Source organism: Leucoraja erinacea, chromosome 1, assembly GCF_028641065.1.
Source record: "Leucoraja erinacea ecotype New England chromosome 1, Leri_hhj_1, whole genome shotgun sequence".
In the NCBI taxonomy this organism is placed as follows: Eukaryota; Metazoa; Chordata; class Chondrichthyes; order Rajiformes; family Rajidae; genus Leucoraja; species Leucoraja erinaceus.
In genome coordinates, this window is record NC_073377.1 from 120,133,750 (window position 1) to 120,159,327 (window position 25,578).

The 25,578-nt window shown below is 44.6% G+C and overlaps 1 protein-coding gene across 2 annotated transcripts in view; it reads right to left on the bottom strand.

Annotated features, from left to right (window-relative positions):
* Positions 1–25,578, bottom strand: part of LOC129701196 (chondroitin sulfate N-acetylgalactosaminyltransferase 1-like) — a 211,129-nt gene that overhangs the window by 29,965 nt on the left and 155,586 nt on the right. For both annotated transcript variants that reach the window (XM_055642302.1, XM_055642293.1), the window contains one exon: positions 674–775. In XM_055642302.1, coding sequence (XP_055498277.1) covers positions 674–775 — 102 coding nt within the window. The remainder of the gene's footprint in view (positions 1–673; positions 776–25,578) is intronic.

Here is a 25,578-nt window from a genome sequence, read left to right on the forward strand (position 1 = left end):
ATGCTCTCATTTCACTCCTGCTATCAGGAAGAAGATAGAGGAGCCCAAAAACTGCAACGTCACGAGCTTCTTCTTCCCCACAACCATTGAGTTATTAAACACTACAACCTCCAAAAAGGCTCTGAACTGCATGGACTTTGGGGCATTATTTTTGTCTTTGGACTCCCATTATTTGTTTATTACTGAACTTTCTTTTGTTGTTTATTATAGGTTTACAGAGTACTATGTTTCCATAGATGAAATACACAAAGTGCTGGAGTAACTCAGCGGGTCAGGCAGCATCTCTGGAGAAAAAGGATGGGTGATGTTTTGGGTCAGGATCCTTCCTCAGAGTGAAAGTGATCCTTCTTCAGACTGAATGTAGAGGGGAGCAAACCGGAGGTGTTCTTCTACTTTCAGTGTGAAGAAGGGTCCCAACTCGAAATGTCGCCTGTCCTTTTTCTCCAGAGATGCTGCCTAACCTGCTGAGTTACTGCAGCACTTTGTGTCTATCCTCGGTATAAACCAGCATCTGCAGTTCCTTTCTACACATATAATGGTTACATATCTGTTGTGCTGCTTAAGGAAGAATGTCATTGCTCTGTTTTGGGACACAAGACAATAAAACTCTCCTGACCCTTGACTAGGTGGCAAGGGTTTCTCGATAGATCACCCTCCATTGGCCAGAACTCACCTGGACATGTATTCAAGTATGGCTTTTACTTCAGTCATTTGTTCTGTACCAAAATAAACCACAGTGAGATGAACTCTGCCATCCAGTCGAACACCCACCTCCCTGCAAGACAGAAAGAGAACTACTTTCAGTTTAATACAACTCAAATTTTCCATGGAAAATTAAAACGAAAACAATTGTATTTGACTCCGAGAGAACAGGAAACTCAACCCACTTAAACCTATCATGTGTCAGCTGTGGCACAGCCGGTAGATCTCTCATCCCCGTGACAGAAGGCGGTGGGTTTCAGCTCTGCTCGAGGGAGCAGCAGAATGTTATAAAGGATGGCATTTTAGTGAAGTGTTGCACTGCTGGAAATCCCATTGTTTGAGTGAAATGTTAATCCAGATCTCCTTCTGTTTGCACGAATGGTATGAATGGTATGAACATTGAAGTTACACTTTTTAAAATTTCGTTGTACATGGTTCATGTTACAATGACAATAAAGAAACTATTCTATTCTATTCAACGTTGATGAGAACCGGGTTGGGTTCAACCCTTCGTTTCCTTAGGTCGACCCTTTTGTCTTGCTGATGTCTAGGCCCAGGTTGTTGTTGTTCTGACACCATTGCAAAAGGTTCTCAATCTCCTCCCTGCAATTTGTCTCATAATTGTTGTTGCACTGGCTGATAGTTGTGGTGTTATCAGCGAGATTAAAGATTGGGTTTGCATTGTACTTGGACACACAATTATGGGTGAACAGGGATTAGAATAAGGGACTGGGCACACAACCTTAATTGCCTCCTGTGGTGAGAGTCATGGTGGGGGAAATATTATAACCAAATCAACCAAAATCTGCTGATTAGAAAGTCCAGAAGACAGTTGCAGATGGAGGAACCCAGGCCAAGGAGCAAATGTTTAGGGATGACCGTGTTTGAAGTTACGTGGTTGAAGATTAAACTGTAGTCAATGAATAGCATCTTGACATATGTGTTCTTGCTGACAGGGTGATTGTAGTGCAACAGACATGGCATCCTCCAGAGACCTATGTTTCCTGTGAACAAATTGCAAGAGGTGTCTAGTGCCCAGAAGACTAGCACAGATGTGAGCTATTACCATTCTTTCAAAACACTTCATTAAACATAGAAACATAAAAAATAGGTGCAGGAGTAGGCCATTCGGCCCTTCGAGCCTGCACTGCCATTCAATATGATCATGGCTGATCATCCAACTCAGTATCGTGTACCTACCTTCTCTCCATACCCCCTGATCCCTTTAGCCACAAGGGCCATATCTAACTCCCTCTTAAATATAGCCAATGAACTGGCCTCAACTACCCTTTGTGGCAGAGAATTCCAGAGATTCACCACTCTCTGTGTGAAAAATGTTTTTCTCATCTCGGACCTAAAAGATTTCCCCCTTATCCTTAAACTGTGACCCCTTGTTCTGGACTTCCCCAACATCGGGAACAATCTTCCTGCATCTAGCCTGTCCAACCCCTTAAGAATTTTGAAGTTTCTATAAGTTTCTATTAAGGTTGACATTATAGCTATTGGGCAGCAGTCATTGATGGAGATCGCTTTATTTTTCTTGGGGACCGGTATGATGGAGGTTTCCTTGAAGCAGATGGGAGCAATAGACAGTGGAGTTGAGAAGTTGAAGATTTCAGTGAAGATTGTAGCCAGTTGATTGGCACACAATTTCAGAACCTGTCCAGGGACTGCATTGAGGCATTCACTCTCGTGGAAGCAGATGTGACTTCTGCCAGGAAGATGGGGCAGAAGCAACAGCGGGTGGGGGGGAATGTGCTGGGACATCACTTGTGTTTGCCTGTTCAAAATGGCCGAAAATCCATTGAACTTATCTGATAGAGATGCTCTGTTGCTAGGACTCGCCCCTGCTCGTAGTCCATGATGGTACACAGTGTATACTGTACATCTCAAACTGCAGACCATTCTAATCAATCTGCCATTTAAAGTATTAGATTAGGAGAACCAGTTGATTCAACTTTGGCCCCATTCCCAGATATTTTGACAGTCGAACAGTCATCCAATTTGGGCGTCTAAAAGGATTCAATCCCTTGCTTGTGCAGGCCAAAAACAAAGGGGTACAATACTAAAAATGAAAAGACAGGGGTACCTCTCGTTTCCCTCTCCCCTGACTCAGTCTGAAGAAGGGACAATCTGAAACATCACCTATTCCTTTTCTCCAGACATGCTGCCTGGCCCGCTGCGTTACTCCAGCATTTTGTGTCCATCTTTGATGTCAACCAGCATTGGCAGTTCCTTCCAACATAGAAGGGGGAATTGTCTACTTGAAAAGATTATGGAGGTTTGGGATTATCTGCTCCATTCAGTGTGGAGGAAGGGCATTTCTAATCTCCACAAGCAAGAACAATTGAATGTTTTTTATTGGGCTCAGTCCAATGGACGTAGAGCAAAACCAGCTAAATGAATCATCCAGGATTTAATTAAATGGAGGGGGAGGCCTGGGGGGCTGAATAAAGTTGCTGCTGCTCCATGGTTGCTCCAATATCTGACCCTCATGATCGTTCTTCCATTGTGTGTTAACACGATGAATTAGTCACTGAGAACTGTCAGGTTTTACAGTGAGCATGCAGTCTAGAGATGTATCATTGACAGTTTCAGAGCATTATAATTAAAATGATTTCCCAGGTGATACAGTTGTTTTGCAACCTTAATGGTGTGACCTAAGGTGCTGGAAGTAATCTGAACATGAGCGATGTGCCCCGGATGTATGGAAAGGAAATACAGAGGCTGGCATATATTGAAGATAGGCACAAAGTGCTGGAGTAACTCAGCGGGTCAGGCAACATCTCTGGGGGGAAAAGGATGGATGACATTTCATATCAGTACCCTTCTTCAGACTGAAAGTAGATGGGAGGGAACAGTTCCCAAAGAAGGGACCTGAAAAGTCACCCACCCTTTTCTCCAGAGATCTTGCCGAGAGGGGGGGGCAGAGTGGTGCAGCATTAGTGTTGCTGCCTCATAGCGCCAGAGACCCAGGTTTTTTTGCTGACTATGGGTGCTGTCTGTATGGAGTTTGTATGTTCTCCCTGTAACTGCGTGGATTTTCCCCAGGTGCTCCGTAGCCTCCCATACTCCAAAGATGTACAGGTTTGGAAGTTAAGGAGTTAAGTGTGTGGGATAGTGTTAATGGGTGGTGATCACTGATCAGCACAGCATTGGTGGACTGAAAGGCCCGTTTCCTTGGTGTATCTCTAAAGTATAAGATGCTGCCTGACCCGCTGAGTTATTCCAGCACTGTGTGTCTATCTTCCATGTGACTTGGGGACTGATATTTATATTTGCACATTGTACAACACTTAGACAGGGCGACAGTTGACGTTTATATCCCTCGTGATGAATGTCAAGTCAAGTCAAGTCAAGTTTATTCGTCACATACACATACGAGATGTGCAGTGAAATGAAAAGTGGCAATGCTCGCGGACTTTGTGCAAAAAACAAACAAACAAACTACAAACAGAATAGAACAGAATCACATATTCTTTTACATATTAAATATTGTGGGCTGAAGGAAAAAGGGAAAAAACAAACCAAAACAGCAAATTTAAAAAATAAATAAAAAAAGATGGGCTAGACTAGAAGGCAGTGAGGGAATCTTTTAGAACATGTCTCTGGTGCTAACCTGCTACCTGACAGGAGAAGTCTCATCCAACCCGACAGCTGGAAATTTGCCTCGGCTTCTAACAACTTCCCCTGTCAATCAGTCTTAGTAATACTAATTCCTTCTTCAGACGCACAAACCTTAGACTTTGCCTTTACAGCCCATTGCAAGCTGAGAGAGATGCAAGATGCATCGATAGCCCTCTCTCTATAAGATGCCTGCAAACAATTAGGCGGAGAAGTGACACAAGCCTTCACTCAGTGCGATGCATGCTGTCATGACATCTGTGCCTGGTTACTGCACTGCTGGGAGACTTCAGTCCACGTCTCTGCAGGAAATATGCAGAAGGCCCCACATTACAGCTGTGCCTCTCGATGGAGGTAGGCAGCCAGCCATCATGCGGTCAGGAATTGGCACTTATTTTTCCATTCTATTTCATAATCTCCACAATGAGATTGACTCCAAGAGTCTCACAGAAGCAACACTCAATTGATATTTTGAAGCCATGATGAGCAAAGTATTACATTTCTAGAAAGCACCACGCCATTGAACAAGGTAGACTTCAAGATGAACAAGGGGGACATTCATTGCATCAGCTTTTCAGATTATATTGAATGGTGTGGCTTTAGTTTTGAGGAAAATCAACATTTAAGAGGTTCCTGATGGTTTCTTTTTCAATGTTGTTTAGTTTGGTTTAGAGACACAGCACGGAAACAGGCAGTTTGGCCCACCGATTCCGTGCTACCAGTGATCCTTGCACACTAACACTATCATACATACACCAGGGACAATTTACAATTGTACCGTCAATTAGCCTATAGTCCTGGAGAAAAACCACGCAGGTCATGGGGAGAACTTACAAACTCCGTACAGATAGTACCCGTAGTCAGGATCAAACCCAGATCCCTAGCGCTGTAAGGCAGCAACTCTACCGCTGCGCCACCGTGCCGCCTTAAATCCTATTCTAAATAGGACTGGCACGTGCTGTTTAGAGACAGAATGGAGACAGCTGTTAGAGACGCAAAATGCTGTTATAATCAGACCTTGCCTGAATTGTACTATATATGAACTTGTAGTCACACTGTAGGATTAAATCATCATGTGGGTGCTTTTCAGCTACTTGCAGTGTGTTTTTTAGTATTTATATTATAAAGGTCAACAGAATAGTGTTGTGTAGGGCTCAGTGCCCAGTACACTGCATATATGGGTCAACTACTCACCCCACATCTGGAGCCCATCAGGAATATGAACTGGTTACTTGGCTGAAGCAGTGCAATTTTCATTCTGATTTTCCAATCCAATCAAGGCCCCAACCCTCCCCAACCTTGGCAACCCTCCGGTTCCAACCTCTTGCAGATAAAACACTACATGCTGGAGTAACACAGCGGGACAGGCAGCATCTCTGGCAAAAAGGGATAGGTGACCTTTCTGGTTGAGTCCCTTCTTCAGACTGAGAGTCAGGGGGAGGGAAACTAAATGTATGAAAAGGTTCCAAACAATTGGAAATGTGGAATTCTCTGCCACAGAAGGCAGTGGAGGCCACTTCACTGAATGTTTTCAAGAGAGAGTTAGATTTAGCTCTTGGGGCTAAAGGAATCAAGGAATATGGGGATAAAGCAGGAACGGGGTACTAATTTTAGATGATCAGCCATGATCATATTGAATGGGCGGTGCTGGCTCAAAGGGCCGAATGGCACCTATTTTTCGATTTTCTATGTTTTCTAAATTAATGTCGGCACTGATGACGAAGGAAAGGTGGAGCCCACAATGGTCCATTGTTGGCTGAGGAAGAGGTGTTAACGAAGAGGAACAGTGCTAACAGTGAATGCGAACAGTGGAACTGGCAGAACAACTAGGGTGGGGGAGGGGAGAAAGTGGGGGGGGGGGGGGGGATGCAAGAGTTACTTGAGATTAGAGAAATCAACATTCAGCTGGTAAACTACCCAAGTGAAATAGAAAGGTAGACAAAAATGCTGGAGAAACTCAGCGGGTGAGGCAGCATCTATGGAGCGAAGGAATGGGTGACGTTTCAAGTCGAGACCCCTTTTCAGACTGAAAAAGGGTCTCGACCCAAAGCATCACCCATTCCTTCACTCCATAGATGCTGCCTCACCCGCTGAGATTCTCCAGCATTTTTGTCCACCTTCGATTGTTCCAACATCTGCGGTTCCTTCTTAAACAAGTGAAATATCAGGTGCTGTTCCTCCAATTAGTACGTGCCCTCTCCCTGACAGTGGAGTTGGCCCAGGACAGAAAGTATGGGAACAGGAGGGGGAGTTAAAATGTTTGGCAACCTGTCCTGCTGAGTTGCTCCAGCATTTTGTGTTTATCTTCAATGTAAACCAGTATCTGCCATTCCTTCCAACTATTGCACATTGACTCTTATTCTTCCACCATTGGGTGCTGCACACTAAGCTATCCATTGACAAACCTCCAACGTGCTCTCACCATAACCTGCTCCGCAAAACCTCATGCACTCATCTCTCTACCCAGATAATATGCACAGCTCAATGTCAAATCTTGCTCAATAAACTTTCTTGGGGAGCACCTTGGGAAGTTTCATATTGCTAAAGTTGAATTCAAGGCGTCATTCTTGAAGTTTATTTTATTTTTCCATTGGAAGATGGAACTACCTCTTTACATTGCCAACTGTGGCACAAAACGGAAGGAGTTGTCACTTCTGACTCATAGGGTTGGGCATTCATTCTTGTGAATGTTCCACCTGCCTCAAGCTCATCTCCTTAAAATGTACCTTAAAACCTGGTCACCCATTGATCAAATATATATAAAAATGTGTGATACACACAAAATGCTGGAGTAATCAGCGGGCCAGGCAGCATCTCTGTTTAGAAGGAATGAGTGACGTTTCGGTCGAGACCCTTCTTCAGACTCAAAGTCAGTGGAGAGGGAGGTGTGAAACAGAGAGATCAAAGGGGATGGAGCTCAAGGAAATAATATCAGAATAGAATATTGTTAGCGAGGAGAAGGTAACAACAAAGCATACAAAGATAAAATTTAATCAGGAGGACAGTCAGACTGATTGGAGAACTAAGATGGGGGAAGGAGGGAGATGGAAAAAAAGGGTCACTTGAAGTTGAAGTTATAAAAATGTGTAGCTTTGCCATAGATTGTTTGAAGTTGCCTTAATCTTAGCGAAACAGGAACACAACAACCAGATAAATGACCATGGTTGAAACAAAGAATTGCAGATGCTGGTTTATACCAAAGATGGACACAAAGTGCTGGAGTAACTCACAGGGTCAGCACAATCTCTGGAGAAAAAGGATGGGTGACGTTTCTTCAGACGTCCTTCTTTAGACTGAATCCAATTTTTCCATAACTATTTAATCAGATCCTTTACTTTGGCCCAACCACCCAATCCATGGAAGTTGGAAACAGATTTGCACTCAATATGAACCCAAAGAAAATTAACATCTCATTTCTGGCAATATGCTGTTCACATTTAATATCTTTTCTTATTCTAGATTCTATTTAGCAGTTCATTCATTGTCCAACTCAAGGGAGAAGCGTAAATGTTTGATCCGAATTCTTTGGCGTTATAATTTGTAAAATCCATTTCCCTCCCCAAGATGACAAAAATCCCAAATTCTCTGTGTGTTTTTTGATTTTAAGAACCAGCCTAAGCAATGTACACGCTTTCACATTCAGGATATCATCAAAGCAGAAAGGCAATAGTTCCATCTCTTACACTCATTTTTTTTTTAACATAAGAATATATCAGGAAATTTGTCTTAAAGCTCAAATTTTGTCTGAAGAATCAGACTTTGGTCATTCACTGTTCCAAAAAAATATCATGGATATGATGATGGAGATGAGATGAAAAAAATATTCTTTAATGATTTTTGGAAACAACTTAGAATTAAGGAAATATTCAAAAGCCATTCCGCCCATCAAATTCATGCTAGTTTTTCCAGACTATCCAGTCAATCCCATTCTCCTATTTCTTCCCCAACAGACCTGGACATTTTTTTTCAACAAGCATCCAATCCCTTATCAAAAGCCTGAGCTGATTCAATTTCCATACAGGGAGCCCCAGAAATATATCTGCACAGAATATTCTTCTGACACCAAGTTATTGTGGTTATGTTTTAGTCCAGGTCCTGGTCGTCAGGCAGAGGTGGACGGGACTCGCAGCCGACAACCAAAAGGAACCACGCAGGAGGGGGGGGGGGGGGGGGGGGGGGGGGGGGGGGGGGGGGGGGGGGGGGGGGGGGGGGGGGGGGCGCCAAGATCGAAGAAGTAATGAGCACTTTTTGCAACTTTGTTAGCACCAGAAATGTGGCGACTCTGTGTACTGTACGCAAAATAATTTCACTGTGCCTAGGTACATGTGACAATATAATATCATCATCATTATGTCATTAGACTAAATGGTGGCAATCAGTTAACATATTATTAGTATGCTTAACTGTGTGATTACACACTTTTTCCTTCAGTCAAGTTACACAGGATGTTGACGAGGCTGCATTTCGAGCATTGTGTTCAGTCTGGGCACCATGTTATGGGAAAGATGTTGAGAAGCTGCAAATGCTGCAAAGCTCTCCGTTGCCGAACCAGCAGGTCGAGGAACAGCTTCTTTCCGGTGGCTGTCACTCTACTCAACAACGTACCTCGGTGACTGCCAATCACCACCCCCCCCCCGCCCCCGGACACTTATTATTATTTATTCAAATCGTTTGCTATGTCGCTCTTCAAGGGAAATGCTAAATGCATTTCGTTGTCTCTGTACTGTACACTGACAATGACAATTAAATTGAATCTGAATCTGATACAGAGAAGATTTATCGAGGTTGCCAGGACTCGAGAGTCTGGGCTTTAGGGAGAGGTTGAACAGGCTTGGACCGTATTCCTTGCAGCGCAGGAGGATGAGGGGTGATCTTATAGAGGTGTATAAAATCATGAGAGGAATAGATTGGGTAGATGCACAGTCTCTTGACGGTTGAGTAGAGGAATCAAGAACCAGAGGACATAGGTTTACATGAAGGGGGAAAGATTCAATACGATTCTAAGGGGTAACATTTTCACACAAAGGATGGTGGGTGTGTGGAACAAGCTGCTGGAGGAGGTAGTTGAGGCAGAGACTAGTGCAACGTTTAAGAAACAATTAGACAGATGCATGGATGGGACAGGTTTGGAAGGATATGGGTTAAATATAGGCTGGTGGGACAAGTTGGGACGACAGGCCTTTCCACGCTGAATGACTCTATAAGCAATATAGTCCTATTCTAAAAGCCATGAGCTTGCACCCCATGATATCTCATCTCTCAGTCTCCCAAGTCCAGCTAGACCGACTCTGTCATCTTGAGTCAGGTAGCAACTGTGCATTGGCAAGATCATTTTCATTCTGACACCAGGAAAAATAAATGGTTTACTCTTCATGACATCCTCAAATTAAAATCTAACGGTATATTAGTCTGTTTAGTGGGCCATGGGAGGGATAGCAGAACAAGCAATGGAAGGGAAAGAACAGATGGGAAAATGAATTAGAAAGAGATCAGATGAAAGAGGTAATGAGAAATACATTTAAAAAAAAAGGAAAATAGAGAGATATATTTCACGACAGTTTTACAAAGAGACAGCGTACATCTGGTCAAGGGCTGATCATGATTTCTTTCAAGAGGTATAGCTTGTCAAAACAGCATGGGCAGCTGGAACTTATTTAGGACATGTGGAAATCTATTCCCCTCAGCTTTCCCATAACAGCTGAACCGCTAAAGAATCGTCATCTCTTGGAAATGAAGGAACCACAATCCACCACAAGTCGTATTTACATTCCTTCCAACTCGCATAAGCAGAAAAGGTTTATAGCAATTCAATTCCGTCCGCTTTAATCTTTAATAACAGGTTGTAACTCAAGACATTTGCAAAGAGAGATCTGACAACTGTTCGTGTGGAAATCGCTGGAAGTCTTTGTCCCCCCTCCCCCCCCCCCCCCCAGGGCAGCACCAATACTTGAGGTTTGGCTCTCAATCCTCATCTGATCTCGTGTGAGATTCACAGGCAGCGTACAACATGGCGCACACATTGGACAAGGTGGAATACAGATGGTGACTATAAGTTAGCAGGTGATTATTTTTTGCCTTTGTTAATACAATGAATAGAAGATCTGTGCACAAATATGAAGTTTCTACCACAGATTGCTAACCATCTCTAATGTCATATCTTGCACTAAATGTTGTACCCTTTACCCTTTCTCCTTTCTCTGTGCTCTGTGAATGGCTAGATCATTTCTTTGACTGGATAGCACACAAACAAAGCTTTTCGCAGTCCTCAATATACAAAACAATAATACTAAACTAAACTGCTGTGCCCTCTCTTTGGACCATTGAAGTGATTCTAAGATGAACACATTGCTGCATAGCAATAGCCTGGAGTAACGGCCAGGTAATTCATTATAAAATAATGTTGTTCAAGGGATAAATATTAAGCAGCATACCAAGAACATCCGTGCACTTAATTGCTCTTAATGAGATTGCCGTACAGTCATACAGCAGGGAAATGGGCCAATGGAGACACAAGGAACTGCAAATGTAGCAATCTTGAGTAAAGCACGAAGTGCTGGAGTAACTCAGCATCTCTGGAAAAAAGTGGATAGGCGACGTTTCGGGTCGGGTCCTTTCTTTAGACAGATTGCAGTAGGGAGCAGAAAGCTGGAAAAGAGGTGGGGATGGGACATTGGCAGGCAAGTGATAGGTGGAAACAGGCTATTTGGTGCCTGTCCATACCAATCAGTGGGTACCCATTCAATCCAATCCCCGGCACTTGGACCATTGCCTTCTATGCCTAGGCGATTCAGGTGCCCATTTAGACTCTTCTTAAATGCAGTCAGCAATTCTGCTTCCAGCACTCTCTCAGCCAAATTGTGCTTTGACATTTTGACATAGAAATTATCTTATTTTACTTCGGAGTCACGCGAGTGACTACGTGAAGAGCCCACTCAGCACGCATGCGCGGCATTACGTTCAGCAGTGCAACAGCGGCGCATCGGGAGTCAGGCGCTCCCGCTACGGGGTGAAAGAACGGACCATCAGGTAAGCTCTGAGGTCGGGTTTTCTTTCACAGGGAGCCTTCTGCTTTCAGGCAGAGAAGAAAGGCTCTAGAACAAACCCGTCCCCCGCTCGACTCCACGGAGGAGCGTTCCATCTGGGGGGGCAGCAACAAGGCGGTAGGACCGCTTACCGGGTGCTCCGCTATTCCCCGACACCGCGCCGAGCCCAGCCCGCTAGCGCCTGAGCAGCGGGCTGGAAGTAAAGCCACGGAAGAGGCGTCCGGCCGGTGGCTTCCGACTTGTCGGACGGGGACGTCTCTCCACCCGCCCGGGGGAGAGACAGCCGCCTGAGCCGCATGGAGCGGCTCCTGGAGCAGGAGCTCCAGCGAGACTCGCTTCGTGAGGGGAGCTCTCGTAGGGGGAGTTCAGGCACTTCCCTCCACAGTGCCTTCTGCACTGTCCATTGCTTCCTCCTTACCTGAGGGTAGCTTTGGTGACCAGGACTGGGCTGGTCAAGAAGAGGGGACGATGGCTGAAGATCTCGGGAGTATGCAAGGGGTGCAGGAACAGGAAGAGCTGCTAGGTGTGGTGGACCGCTACGTGGCAACCCCACGTGCAGGAGGCCGTTAAAGGCCAAACCAGCGGCCAGCATTAACCACCTCTCCAACAGGCCCCTACAGGAAAGGTGGTCAATGAGGCCTTAGAAAACTGCAGCGGATCCTCAGGCTCCTGACATCAGCCATCACATCGTTTGCTCGTTCCGTGGACAAATACGGAGATGACCACAACCTTCGTAAACAAATCATAAAACCTGCCATAAAATCCTAAATTTGCGGGGTTGTGCATACCCCAGCCACTGAGCCAGACCCACTGCTCTTTGGCAAAAACCTCACAAAGCATATGAAGGATATGGAAGAGGCTTTAAAAAACTTTCTGTCTCATGAGGGCAGGCCCGGGACGAGCAAACCAAAAACAAAAACCAAAAACCAAAAACAATAATTCCTAAGCAGCAGCACCCCATCGCGTCCATCAGTCGACGTCTACCATATGGGACTGGTGTAAAGCTCGGGGTCCGCATTCTATCCCCGGAAGTCTTCTTTAGACCAGGGCCCAGAGCGGACCCCATGGAAAATGTGCCACCCCCCAACATCACCGCCACGTCAGACAACGTGCAAGACTCGTTGGACCGGCAGGAAACAGAACAATACCCATAACCATGGAGGTAGGTGGGTCTGGTTCCTACCAGCATATAGAAAATAGGGGCTTAATACTAACAGGGGGGAGATTACACCTGTTTTAAGAAGCACGGGAGTCTATCACGAGTGATCAGTATATACTCAATGGCATTAGTGGATATAAAATACAATTCATACTAGAAAAATTGCCACCAGTTCAACATTCACCCCAGAGGGTATTTTCCCTCTCCGTTAGAGAAACGAGAGGGACAAGCTGAACTGGTGAGACTAATTACAAAGGATATCATGGGAAAACATGAACCCTTGCAATTCGTATCAAATATTCGTCACTAAACCCAAAAAAGATGGTGGATGTCGCATCATCATTGACTTAACTTCACTAAATGTGTTTGTTAAGTATATACATTTCAAAGGGAAACGGTTGTTACTGTCAAACAACTAATTTCCAAAGGATATTTCATGGCAAGCATTGATCTTAAAGATGTTTACTATTTAGTACCATTCACAAGGATCTTCGCAGATACCTGAAATTTACCTGGATGGGGCAGCTTTGGTAGTTTAAAGTGTTACCCAATGGGTTCACATCAGCCCAAGATTATTCACCAAGACACTAAAACCAGCTCTGGCAATATTCAGAAGACAAAAACATATTGTCATGGCATATCTTGATGATATCTTAAATAATAGGCAAGACCATGGAATTGACTATGTTAGCTGTATCAGCTACCAAACAGTTATTCGAAAACCTGGGATTGTCTTACATCCAGATAAATCTAAGTTGAAGCCATCCACAATCATGGACTGCTTGGGCTTCACAATTAACTCAGTCAACGTGACTGTAACATTGCCAAGAGACGCCAATATGCACAAATATGCATCACTTGCATCTACGGTTACAAATAGATAATACTACGGTGGTGGCCTACATATGGGCGGCATAAAATCGTTATCATGCGACAAGTTGGTCAACACAATTTGGCAATGGTGTGTCCAAAGACATATTTGGCTATCAGCAACTTACCTGCCAGGTAAGCTAAATACAGTGGCAGACACCAGGTCACGTAAATTTAATGACAACATCGAATAGATGTTAAACCCACAAAAATTTGCAATATATATATATATATATCCACTATAAACCTACTGACTCCCGTGGCTATCTGGACTACAATTCTTCCCACCCTGCTTCCTGTAAGGACTCCATCCCCTACTCCCAATTCCTCCGTCTACGACGCATCTGCTCCATGGATGAGGCGTTCCACACCAGGACATCTGAAATGTCCTCATTATTCAGGGAACGGGGTTCCCCTCCTCCACCATAGATGAGGCTCGCACCAGGGTCTCTTCCATACCCCGCAACACTGCTCTCTCTCCCCATCCCCCCACTCGCAACAAGGGCAGAGTCCCCCTAGTCCTCACCTTTCACCCCACCGCCGTCACATACAAAAAGTAATCCTCCGTCACTTTCGCCACCTCCAACGTGATCCCACCACTCGCCACATCTTCCCATCTCCCCCCATATCTGCCTTCCGCAAAGACCGCTCTCTCCATAACTCCCTTGTCAATTCTTCCCTTCCCTCTCGTACCACCCTCTCCCCGGGCACTTTCCCTTGCAACCGCAAGAGATGCAACACTTGTCCCTTTACCCCCCCCCTCGACTCCGTTCAAGGTCCCAAGCAGTCGTTCCAGGTGCGACAGAGGTTTACCTGCATCTCTTCCAACCTCATCTATTGCATCCGCTGCTCTGGATTTCAGCAGATCTATATCAGTGAGACCAAGCTGAGGTTGGGCGATCGTTTTGCCGAACACCGCTCGGTCCGCAATAACCAAGCTGACCTCCCGGTGCCTCAGCACTTCAACTCCCCCTCCCACTCCGTCTCTGACCTCTCTGTCCTGGGTCTCCTCCATGGCCACAGCGAGCAGCACCGGAAATTGAAGGAACAGCACCTCATATTCCGTTTGGGGAGTCTGCACCCCGGGGGCATGAACATCGAATGCTCCCAATTTTGTTAATCCTTGCTATCTCATCCCCTTCCTCAGCCCCCCCTACTGTCTCCTCCCACCCCCCAGCCTTCGGGCTCCCTCCTCCTTTTTCCTTTCTTGTCCCCCCCCCCCCCCCCCCCCCCCCCCCCCCCCCCGATCAGTCAGTCTGAAGAAGGGTTTCGGCCCAAAAACGTTGCCTATTTCCTTCGCTCTATAGATGCTGCTGCACCCGCTGAGTTTCTCCAGCGTTTCAGGTACCTATGTATGTCGCTTGGGAACCAGACCCTGAGGCAGCAGCGGTAGATGCGTTCGCGCTGGATTGGGGAAATTCTTCTTCTATGCATTTCCTCCCTTCTGCCTCATCAGTCGGGGACTACGCACAATACAAATGGACTCTGCTTCAGGTATTTTGATAGTACCCGACTGGCCTACGCAGCCATGGTTCACAATACTCCATGACATGGTTGTTGAAACTCCGATGGTATTCCCCAGTGACCCAGAGTTATTAACACCCAGTGTTGGGCACAAACCACCCGTGCCATGAGAAAATCAAACTCCTGGGTTGCAGATTCTGCACAAACCACTTCTGGGACTGGGATTATCAGAACAAACCGTCGACACCATGTCAGCATCCCTCCGAACATCCACTAAAAACAGCACTTGTCCAGCATCAAAAAATGGGAGAAGTACTGCTTGGATACAGGGACCACCTACTCAACCGCTACAGTTACCAACGTACTGGAATTCCTGGCGAACCTTCACCACGATGAAGGACTCAGCTACAGAGCCATCAACACAGCTAGAAGTGCCCTGCCTGTCTATTTAAAACCAGCTCCAGGACAACAGGCCATGAGGTCCCACCCGCTGGTGGTCAAACTAATGAAGAGTATTTACAACTCTAACCCCTTAGACCAAGGTACACCCATATATGGGATGTCAGTGTGGTCCTGACATACCTCAGGGGATGGCCACCAGCCAGATCCCTCAACCTGAAACCATCTATGCTCAAAACACTCATGTTGATGGCACTTGTACCTGCACAGAGGGTCCAGTCACTACACCTATTGCGACTGGACAGCATGCTCACAGCTCCAGACCAGATCTCTGTCGTTATCCAGGGACTGATCAAACAGAGCAGATCAGGAACACCTAATCCAGTCGTGGAATTCCGGGCTTACCTGCCAGAACCACGGTTATGTGCTATGACCCACCTACTATCCTACATAGACACAACCAAAATATTCGAGGGAGATGAAAAGCCTTGTGGGTCAGTCATAAAAAACCTTATGGTCGGGTGACGAGCCAAACCATTTCGAGATGACTCAAGCAGTTGCTAAAAGCTGCTGGGATAAACACTAACATGTACAAATTTCATTCCACCAGGGCAGCATCCACGTCGGCGGCTAAAAGAATGGACGTGCCTATAGACCACATCCTGGCTATAGCAGGATGGTCGGGGGAAAGACCGTTCAGAAATTTTATAATAAGTCGTTGGTAAAACCTGTTTTATTTGCAGAAAAGATTTTACAGACTGCAAATATTTAATTTAAGCCCAGGGGAGCACTTTAATTTCTTTGTTGTTATTGTTAAAAAATACCATTGTGTTTTTCTATAAACAGATTCATTGGTTGATTACGATAACATGCTTCCTCCCTCAAGGACTGTGGCAGTGCGTGAAGTAATACCTGTTACACGGTTTGAAATCACAGAGCTTTGAAGTCTTCACGTAGTCACTCATGTAACTCCGAAGTAAAATAGTAAGATTAAACGAGAAGCCTATAGAGAGGAGGAGCACAGACTTTCTGAGTGGTGTGCTCACAACAATCTCTCTCTGAACACAAAAAAGACAAAGGAGATCATCACTGATTTCAGGCGACATAGAGTGGAGCTCAGGCCACTGGAGAAAGGGGGCGAGGAGGTGGAGAGGGTGCCTAGTTTTAAATTTCTGGGGATCAACATCAGTGAGGATCTTAAATGGTGTGTGAACTCTGCTGTGGTTGTAAAAAAGGCGCAACAGAGACTTTACTTCCTCAGAACACTGAGAAAGGCCCATCTGTCTGCTAAACTGCTGGAGTCTTTCTACCGCTGTTCGGTAGAAAGCATACTGACTTACTGCATAACTGCCTGGTTTGGGAACTGTTCAGCAGCTGACAGAGCAGCTCTCCAGAGGGTGATAAAAACTGCCCAGGGTATCATTGGACTCCCCCTGCCCCCTCTGGAGGACATTTACCACTCCAGATGCCGCAGCAGGACCTGTAATATCGTGAAATACATTACACATCCTTGTCACCACCTTTTTACACTGCTGCCCTCAGGGAAAAGGTACAGGTCGCTAAAGTCACGCACTGCCAGACTCAAGAACAGCTTTTACCCATCAGCAATCTTGGAACTGAACTCTGTCTCGGGAGCGGGTTGTGGGGAAGGAGGGGGGGAGGGGGGGTGGGAGACAGTGTTGATTTATGTAAATGTGAATCCATGGGTGGGTTTGGGGAGGGAGGGAGTGTAAAAGGTATGAGTATGTGAATGTTTGAAGTTCTTTTAAATGGAGAGACACAGTAATCTCGTTGTATGTGACACATGCAATGACAATAAAGCATTCCGATTCTGTCTATCTGTGATGTCACTTTCAACAGATTATATTCCTATGCTCCTAGATCCCTCTGCTCCACAATGCTCCCCAGAGTCCTACCATTCACAGTAGGTTCTGTCCATGTTAATGCTCCCAAAATCCAACACCTCTTATTTCTCTGTATTAAATTCCATCAATCATTCCTCAGCCCATCTGCTCAACTGATTAAGAACTTGCTGCAATTTTTGACAACCGTCTTCACCATCTACAATACCACTCACTTTTGTGTCATCTGCAAACTTGCAAGCTATGCTATGTATGCTCCTATCCAAGTCATTGATATAGATGACAAACAGCATGGGCCCAGCACCAAAACGAGGCACAACACTAGTCGCAGGCCTCCAGTCTGAAAAGCAACCTTCCACCATCACCCTCTGCTTCTTACCATGAAACCATTTTTTTAAATCCATTCAGCTATCTTTCCTTGAACCTCATGGGATCTCACCTTCCAGAGCAGACCACAGTGTGGAACCTTGTTGAATGGCTTACTGAAATCTATGTATACAACGTCTGCCTAATTTCCGCACTTCATTCTCTGTACTACGACTGAAACACATGCTCAAGTTGATGGGGGCTGGAATGCTTCCTGAGAGCCAAGGTTTGCGCCTTTCCCCTATATTACAACTGATATATCCATGGTCAGCACACATTATTTGCATTATGACTAATTGTAACAAATCAATTCTACACACTTGACCCATTAATCAGCATTGTGTGATAATCAAAAGCATGTCTGAATACCACCTACCAGCTGAAGTCTTTTTTTTTTTAAAGTGCTTGAAATGGTTGGTTTGTTAATAAAAGGTATAGTTCTTCTCCATCAACTCTAGCTGTGTCTGCAAGCTAACAAATACTATAAACCCAATTGGAGGAAGATTAGACTTGAACAAGGAAGACTTAAATCTATGTAAGCAGTGACGATGACCTCAGGATTTACCAATAGGTTGAAGGAGGATTTTTGAACTGCAGTAAAATGGGAAATGCAGCAATCAAGTTACCTGCTTCATAAAGTCAGTCATAGAGCACAAAAAGTATTTAACCCAATGAGACCACATCCATCAATTCATTGAGGTTATAATTCATTCTGAAGAAAGATTCTGACCCGAAATATCACCTATTCCTTATATCCAGAGATGGTGCCTGACCTGCTGAGTTACTCTTGCATTTTGTGTCTGTCTTTGGTATAAACCAGCATCTGCAATTCCTACCTACATCTATTCATTCTAACCCTATACTAGACAATTTTTGTTCTCCCCACATTCCCTTCAATGTCTATAAATTCTATTCAATGTCTGTACCAATTATTTATACATTAGAGCAATTTACAATGGCTAATAAAGCTATTCACCCACATTTAGATTCATTTAGAAATACAGCTTGAAAACGGGCCCTTTGGCCCACTGAATCTGCACCGACCAGTGATCACCTGTACACAAGTTCCATCCTACACATTAGGGGCAAGTTGCAAAAGCCAATTAACCTACAAACCTGTACATCTTTGGAATGTGGGAGAAAACCTATGCTGTCTGTCACAGGGAAAACATGCACATTCCATACAGGCAGCTCCCATAGTCAGGATTGAACCTGGGTCTCTAGTGCTGCAAGGCAGCAATACTACCACCGTGCTTTCCATGTCTTTGAGGTGTAGGGTGAAACCAGAGCATCTGAAGAAAACATAGGTGTTCACAGGGAAAACAAATTCAGCACAGGCAGCATTGAAGGTCAAGTTCAAACCCAGGTCACCGTAGCTTTGTGGCATCAATCCTACTAGCTACACCCCTGTGCCACTCCATCAGTGATGTCCCGACCCAAAACATCACCCATCCATGTTTTCTATCCATGCTGCCCAATTCATTGAGTTACTCAAGAACTTTGGTGTCTTTTTTTGTAAACCAGCATCTGCAGTTCTTTGTGCCTGCAGTGCTGGGTACCCTGTCGTTGGTCACTGACATCGACATATCCACATGAAGGCAGATCACAGTGGTCAGCTAACCTTCCAAAACTCACATCTTTGGTATGTGGGAGGAAACTGAAGCACCTGGAAGAAAACCATATGGTTACATGATGCAAACTCCACACAGACAGGACCCAAGGTTAGAATTGAACCCGATTCTCTCTCCCTGTGAGGCAACCATTCCATTACCTGCACCAGCCCTATTCATTAGTTACTACATAACTGTGTGAAGGAGTTTACTGTGAAGATATTTCTCACTGTGCTTTCTGCATTCCCACAATGACAACATTCTGAAAGGATGTTGTTGGCTGAGAATGGTGGCACGGTGGCGCACCAGTAAAGTTGCTGTCATACAGCGCCAAGTATCAGAGTTCAATCCTGACTACAGGCATTGACTGTACAGAGTTTGAACATCCATCCTGTGACCACTTGGGTTTCCTCCCACACTCCAAAGACGTACAGGCTTGAGGGTTAATCTGCTTCAGTAAAATTGTTCCTAGTGTGTAGGATAGTGATAGTGCACAGGGCGACTTCTGATTGGCATGTACTTGGAGGGCCGTGAGTACCTGTTTCCGTGCTGTATCTCTAAAGACTAAAAGAAACCAGCAGACATGGTGAGAGTTTGCCACAGTTGTATCCTCGTACCTTGCTTCTCCATTGCCATTTGGGCAATACTCTAAACTACACTCCTCCATTTAAATTAGGTTTATTTAAGACTGATTCCTGGAATGGCAGGACTTTCACATGAAGAAAGACTGGACAGACTCGGCTTGTACTCGCTAGAATTTAGAAGATTGAGGGGGGATCTTATTGAAACTTACAAAATTCTTAAGGGGTTGGACAGGCTAGATGCAGGAAGATTGTTCCCGATGTTGGGGAAGTCCAGAACAAGGAGTCACAGTTTAAGGATAAGGGGGAAGTCTTTTAGGACCGAGATGAGAAAATAATTTTTCACACAGAGAGTGGTGAATCTGTGGAATTCTCTGCCACAGAAAGTAGTTGAGGCCAGTTCATTGGCTATATTTAAGAGGGAGTTAGATGTGACCCTTGTGGCTAAAGTGATCAGGGGGTATGGAGAGAAGGCAGGTATGGGATACGGAGTTGGATGATCAGCCATGGTCATATTGAATGGTGGTGCAGGCTCGAAGGGCCGAATGGCCTACTCCTGCACCTATTTTCTATGTTTCTATGTTTAGGCACATGTACTGAAGTACAGTGAAAAGCTTTGTTTTGAATGCTATCCAATCAAATAATACTAAACATAAATACCATCAAGCTAATCTCAGGTACAATAGGTAGAGCAAAGGGGAAATTACAGAAAGCAGAATCTAGTTCTAGGCATTGTATCACATCAGTTCCATAGATAAAGTCCAATGTCTGCAATAGGGTGGAGATGAACCTGACAGTGCCTTAGCTTATGAAAGGATCATTCAGAAGCTTGATAGAGAGGGAGAAGCTGTTCAAGTCTGGTGGTCAACACTTCCAGGTATCGGCATCTTTTTGCAAACAGGAACAGAGAGGAGGAGAAATGACCGGAGTGGGACAAGCTTTGATTATGTTGGCTGCTTTTTCAAGGCAGTGTGAAGTGTAGATGGAGTCAATGGTGGGTAGTCTGGTCTATGTGATGGACTGGGCTACATCTACAACTCTCTGCAATTCTAGTCTGCAAATAACAATAAAAAACGTTCTGTAGATCAAAGTAAGGATACAAAATAAATTCTTCACATCCAAGTTGGATTTACAGACAAACTAATTCATGGCCTAGTCTCTACTAGAAATAGACAGCAATGAAAAGGAAGCAAACATAATAACTCTTCTGACAGTCAGTGGCGAGCCAACCAAATACAGGCACAGTAAAGCAAATATTGGATTGGCATGAGAAAGCAGTTCAGAAGCAATGCTTGCTTGATATCTGGAATCTTGGCCATGTAACAGAGATTAAAATCCCTAGAGAGGTTGAAGAGAAAGCAGAATTGGTAGCACTATTGGCTTCAACCCTCAATGCAAGTATTTAATTCTTACATAATGACGATGCATTATCTTTTCAAAATGTTTCAAGCCAGACACATCACAACCTTTCCACCATGTATTTAGAGTCTGTGTGTATTCTAAAGCGGCCATTAGCTCTGGTACAGTGCGACAGCCCTTCCATTTGGGCAGCACGGTGGCACAGTGGTAGAGATGCTGTCTTCCACAACTTGCAGTGCCGGAGACCTGTGTTTGATCTCGACTACGGGTGCTGTCTGCATGGAGTTTGTACGTTCTCCCCATGACTTGCGTGGGTATCTCAGAGACCTTCGGTTTCCAAAGATGTACAGGTTTGTAGGTTATTTGGCTTGGTATAAGTGTCGATTGTTCCTAGTGTGATGTTCAGGGATCGCTGGTTGGTGTGGGCCAAAGGGCCTGTTTCCACACTGCATCTCTAAACTAAATTTCCTGCACCAGCCCTATCTAGACACCACTACATAACTGTATGAACGAGCTCACTGTGAATATTTTTCTCACTGTACTTTCTGTATTCCACCACGTACAACATTCTGAAGGCATTTTGTCGACTGTGAAGCCAGTGGGACACGGTGAGATCGTGTTCTCCAAATTGAAACCTTCTTCACAGCCATTTAGATAATATTGCATAGATCCATGGAGTCAGAGCTCAGAAACAGTCCCTTCGGCCCAACTTGCCCATGCCGACCAAGATGCCCTATCTACACTAGTCCCATTTGCCTGCATAGCATTAGATCATAAGAGATAGGAGCAGAATTAGGCCATTCGGCCCAACAAGTCTACTCCACATTTCAATCATGACTGATCTCTCTCTGTCCTAACCCCATTCTCCTGCCTTCTCCCCATAACCTCTGACACCTGTACTAATCAAGAATCTATCTCTGCCATAAATATATTCACTGACTGCCACCACAGCCTTTTGTGGCAAAGAATTTCACAGATTCACGACCCTCTGACTAAAGAGCTGTGTGTTTTCATTTGGCCCATATTTTTCTAAACCTTCCCTCTGCACAAATGTTTTTTTTTAATGTTGTTATAGTACCTGCCTCAACTACCTCCTCTGGCAGCTCGTTCCATACACCCACCACCCTCTGAGTGAAAATGTTACTCCTCAGGTTCATATTAAATCTTTCTCTTCTCACCTTAAACCTATGACCTCTTGTTTTTTGATTCCCCTACTGGGGGAGCAGGGAGCAGGGGGCAAGAGATGGATCCATTCTATTCCCCTCATAATCTTATGCACCACTATGAGATCACACCTCAGCCTTTTGTGATCCAAGGAACAAAGTCCTAGCCTTCCCGCCCTCCCATGTAAATAAAGGGCCTGTCCCACGAGCATGCGACTGCATGCGGCAAGCGTGAACTAACGTGGTCGCTTGAGCCGTACGGCCTCGCGGGGCCAGTCCCACTTCGATCGCCAGAGCCGTATGGAGTTGTGCGGAGCTGGTCCCGACAACTGACACTGTGCAAAAATTCCGCGCGGCAACGGCCTGCCGACCCGCAGCCGCATTGAGGCCATATGCACCGCCTAGACAGGCGTGCGCAGCATCTCGATGCCGTATGCAGCGTCTTGACGCCGTACGTCATGAGCGAACTTCCCAGCGGACTTCGCTCGAACTTCACGTCAACTCGTACGTGATCACTCGACCTCCGCGTGGCCCCCGCTTCCAGTTTGGTCACGCTTGCCGCACGCAGTCGCATGCTCATGGGACAGGTCCTTTAGGCCCTCAAGTCCTCATAAACATTCTCAAAGCCTCTCTGCACTTTTTCAAATTTAATGGCATCTTTCCAATAAAAGGGCGACAAAACCTCAAAACAATATCTCACATGTGGCCTCACCAGCATCTTGAACAACTGTAGCATAACATCCAAACTTCTATACTTATTACCCTGCCTGGTGACCAATGTCAGGGGTAATAGGGAGAAGGCATGAGAATGGGGTTAGGAGACAGATAAATCAGCCATCATTGAAGTAGATATGTTGCAAAGCCTACCTGAAGCGTCGCTGAAAATCTGTCCCAGCCCGTGTGCGCGATTTTGGCAACGTTTAGAGGGGGGCAGGTTTAAAACGCGATTTTCTCTAGGCTGTTCCAATCGAAGATGTTCAGCCTAGTTAATTATTAACGAAAAATCGCTGGAAGACCCCGTCGCAAAAGCTATTATTAGTTTTAAAGGCCTTGTATAATAGTTATAGTAGTTTAATAATCAATCTCTAAACCCGCGACCACCGGCAGCCGTCAGGGTCGCATAGAGCAGACAACAGAAGGTAGGCTGTTTATTTTTACATTAAAAAGGGCTTCTTAAGATCCCTTTATACAAAGTTTAATATTGCGAGTAGCTCATTTCGGCCCCATTATATCCCGCAGTATTTTTCTGGGCATTTGAGGGCACAAATCTAGCGCAATGTGAATGTTCTAAACCAGCGCGTTCACAGGAACCCACTAGAAAGCTGAGTTAAATGATTTAGCCTATAAATTAATGTAAATGAGATTTAAAAATCATGTTTTATTGTGAATTATTTATGAATATTATTTGGACACTTAGGCTATTTAAAAATGTTAATCATTTATTAAGAAACAGATAGATGTTTAGATCTAGTAATTAAAGTTTGAAATTAGCTACACTTGGGTAACTAACTAATTATATGCTTTAATTTCAGGTCATCCAAGTAAGATTATTTTATATTTGTTTCAGAATGGTTCAATCTACGATAACTGAAAATTTCATTCAGTTCTCTTAATTTTTAAGAAGGTTATGGGCTTTTGACTTCACACGATCACAGCTTTTTTGTTATGTCCATAGAAAATCAATAGGGAACAAGATGCTTATTTCCGAGTATGAAAATGGCCATAACTTTTTAAATAATTGAGATATGAAAGTGAATTAGGTGTCAAATTAAACTTCTTTTTATGCTTTATTTGATGGGATAAATTACAGACTTGATTTTTAAAATCTCAAAATGTTGTAACATTGCTAATTGAATGGCCTAATTCTGCTCCTATCACTTATGATCTTATGAAGGCCCACGTACCAAAATACTTTTTGAGCACCCTTTCTACCCATGTTGCCACTTTCTATGAACTTTATACCTGCACCCCTAGATCCTTTTGGTTTACAACATTTCCAATCTCCTGCCATTCATTGTGAAGATCCTGTCCTGGTATGACTTCCCATAATGCAAAACTTCCCACATCCGCATTAAACTCCATTAACCTCTGCCCATTTGCCCAACTGCTGAAGATTATGAATATTTTTTTTATAACCATCTTCCCTGTCTACGATAACATCCAGTTTAGTGTCATCTGCAAACCTACTAATAATGCCTTTTACATTCCCTTCCAAATCTATATTACTAAAAGTCGGATCTTGACCGCTTTTGGCCCACTGTGCTGCGATTTCAGAGAGAACGCCGCCACCTACGGCCGTCATTTTTGGCCACTTCGCTCAGAGCCCCCCTCCGCCTAAATCTAAATAAATCCTTCATGTACGTTGGATTTACAGTGATTTGATGAAGCTCACTGAACCCATCATCAATTAGATCACGGAGATACATCTAAAATGTGTACATGGTTTACTAAGCTTAGTTTATTGTCACATGTACTGAGGTACAGTGAAAAGCTTTTGTTGTTGCATGCTATCCAGTCAGTGGAAAGACAACATAATTACAATTAAGCCATCTACAGGATAACGGGAATAACATTTGGTGCTAGATAAAGTCCAATAAAATCAGATTAAAGATGGTCCGAGGGTCTCCAATGAGGAAGCTGGTAGGTCTGGATCGCTCTCTAGTTGTTACTTGGATGGTTTTGTTACCTGATGACAGCTGGGAAGAAACAGTCTCTGAATCTGGAGGTGTGCATTTTCACACTTCTGTACCTCTTACCTGATCGGAGAGGGGAGGGGGGGGGGGGGGGGGGGGGGGGGGGGGGGGGAGTTTCTGGGGGGCAACTCATCCTTGATTATGCTGCTGGCCTTGCTAAGGACACGCAAGGTGTAAATGAAGTCAAGGGAAGAGAGGTTGATTTGCGTGATGGTCTGGGCTGCGTTCACAATTCCCTGCAATTTCTTGTGGTCTTGGATGGAGCTGTTCCCAAATCGTGCTGTGATGCATCACAATGAAATACTTTCTGCAGCGCATCTGTGGAACCATCTCCGAGATAGTTGTGCTACAAATATCTCAGAGATCCTGATAGTGCTGGTTAAGTATAGAAGAGACTTTGCCCAGTGCAGAACTGGTTAAGGACTTGCTGACAATGTGACACATTGAAACCAGGAGACATTCTTCTCACGCAAAGAGAAGGTGTTCTAAATTCTGAGAAAGTGTGTGAAAACTGAAAAAAAAACTCATTAACAGTGCAGAGAAATAGAGATCTCCCTTCATTTGCCGTCATTGCACCTTGTACAGGACTTTGTTGGCATTTAAATACATTTATTTATTTAATTGATAATAGGCAGGGATGTGCGTTATCACCCCTGCTATTTGCCCTTATGATAGAACCCCTG